Source organism: Sitophilus oryzae, unplaced genomic scaffold (assembly GCF_002938485.1).
Source record: "Sitophilus oryzae breed Bouriz unplaced genomic scaffold, Soryzae_2.0 scaffold_1307_pilon_pilon, whole genome shotgun sequence".
Lineage (NCBI taxonomy): Eukaryota > Metazoa > Arthropoda > Insecta > Coleoptera > Curculionidae > Sitophilus > Sitophilus oryzae.
In genome coordinates this window covers 74,704-77,155 of record NW_022145957.1, presented here as the reverse complement: position 1 = coordinate 77,155, position 2,452 = coordinate 74,704, and the positions used below count along the sequence as shown (strand labels likewise).

The 2,452-nt window shown below is 32.2% G+C and overlaps 1 protein-coding gene across 1 annotated transcript; it reads left to right on the top strand.

The window, feature by feature from the left end:
* Positions 1–1,527: 1,527 nt before the first annotated feature.
* On the top strand, positions 1,528–1,905 carry LOC115874873. Its single transcript, XM_030890171.1, has one exon. The coding sequence runs from the start codon at positions 1,528–1,530 to the stop codon at positions 1,903–1,905; it is 378 nt and encodes a 125-aa protein (XP_030746031.1).
* The last annotated feature ends 547 nt before the right edge of the window (positions 1,906–2,452 follow it).

Genomic DNA, 2,452 nt, shown 5'->3' with positions numbered 1-2,452 from the left:
TGTACGATAACCAAAAAATATTAATAATAAAAATGACATCAGAATATTTTTACTCTCAAATTCGTTCAAGTTGTGACCGTAAAACTTTTTGATCGCACGGTACATTAAGACATTCCTCGCTGAAAAGTAGCATCCTGTATGACCGATTAGCACCGCATCCATTAATAAACCGCCGGCGATAAATTAGAACACGTATTATTTGTTTAAACTTTCGTTGGCAAAATATTATTCGGTTATTTTTGTTTAGTTGTACAGAAGCCAACTTTTATTTTAAAATAGATTGTTATGATCTCTCGCGCGATAGCCGGCAATATTTACGTCGTTGTTACATGCAAATATCCCAATTCGCCGCAGTTTCAGTTTATAGTGCGCTAGATAAATGTTCTCGCTCCTTACTGAACCGTTCCCTAGATAACTAAGTCATGGCGTTTATGATCCCGCTAGTGAAAAATGACATGGACATCTACAAGTCTAACAAGTCAAGAAAAATCTCGGAGTCTAGTTCGGTAGCTTCCACAGCGTCAGCACGGTCAAGGAAAATATCGGAATGCAGGTCGGATTGTTCAGGGCCCTCGAATGGACAACGGGCGTTCCCTAAATACCACTCTGTGCCGGATAGGATGTCATCAGCAGCGAACTTCAGGGTTAGAACTAGCTCGTACAGCACTAATAATAGAACCAAGGCTGCTCCAGTGGATAAGACTGATATGAAGACTGATTTGAAGAGGTCGCAAAGTTGGCTGAATAAGTTGAAAAGGTTTATGAAATCGAAAAGTGACGACGAAAGAACTAAATCTTAATAATCATTTCTTTTTCCAAGTGTGGAGGACTGTTATGTGTAACTTAAAAATGTTTGTTGGGAGGTCAAGTGAGTGAAGTGAGTTTTTCTTGTTATGAGATAAACTGGTGAATGAAAAAAAAACAAAATTATTGTAAATTTAGAATAGTATTTAATTTATTATATGTACAAAATATTCGGAAGAATGATATCCTCAACCTATTATTTGGTGCCATGAAATTATCAATAAAGATAAACACAGAATTGTAGAAGAGGGAAAATGTTATCAATAAACATATTTTGTATAGAATAGTAGTCTTTCTTTTAATTATAAATGTTGGCATTATACTTTCGTCACTTTTTGATAAATATATACACATATATAAAACTTCCTATTTAAGAGACATATAATTTAACCCTTAAGTGCCAGATTTTTAAAGAGAATACCAACATCTTAAGTAAAATTAAATATTTTCAAACAAAATAATTTCAAATGTATACTTTTTATATGTATAATGATTAAAAGAAAACCTTTAAAGGAAGTGTTATATTAAGTAAAGAAGCTACTAAACTATTAGAGAAACCTAGTAAGATTTTTTTAAATGATTTTATTCTAACATTTAAATATGTTTCAACTTCTTACACATCTTTCTTGTTACATCTGTCACATTTGTTATCCTTTTAAAAACATATAAGGTTTGGAAAAACTGAAAAAAAAATTACTGAAAATAAGTAATAATTACTAAGTCATGGCGTTTGTGATCCCGCTAGTGAAAAATGACATGGACATCTACAAGTCTAACAAGTCAAGAAAAATCTCGGAGTCTAGTTCGGTAGCTTCCACAGCGTCAGCACGGTCAAGGAAAATATCGGAATGCAGGTCGGATTGTTCAGGGCCCTCGAATGGACAACGGGCGTTCCCTAAATATCACTCTGTGCCGGATAGGATGTCATCAGCAGCGAACTTCAGGGTTAGAACTAGCTCGTACAGCACTAATAATAGAACCAAGGCTGCTCCAGTGGATAAGACTGATATGAAGACTGATTTGAAGAGGTCGCAAAGTTGGCTGAATAAGTTGAAAAGGTTTATGAAATCGAAAAGTGACGACGAAAGAACTAAATCTTAATAATCATTTCTTTTTTCCAAGTGTGGAGGACTGTTATGTGTAACTTAAAAATGTTTGTTGGGAGGTCAAGTGAGTGAAGTGAGTTTTTTCTTGTTATGAGATAAACTGGTGAATGAAAACAAAATTATTGTAAATTTAGAATAGTATTTAATTTATTATATGTACAAAATATTCGGAAGAATGATATCCTCAACCTATTATTTGGTGCCATGAAATTATCAATAAAGATATAAACACAGAATTGTAGAAGAGGGAAAATGTTATCAATAAACATATTTTGTATAGAATAGTCTTTCTTTTAATTATAAATTATTTGGCATTATACTTTCGTCCACTTTTTTGATAAATATATACACATATATAAAACAACTTCCTATTTTAAGAGACATATAATTTAACCCTTAAGTGCCAGATTTTTAAAGAGAATACCAACATCTTAAGTAAAATTAAATATTTTCAAACAAAATAATTTCAAATGTATACTTTTTATATGTATAATGATTAAAAGAAAACCTTTAAAGGAAGTGTTATATTAAGTAAAGAAGCT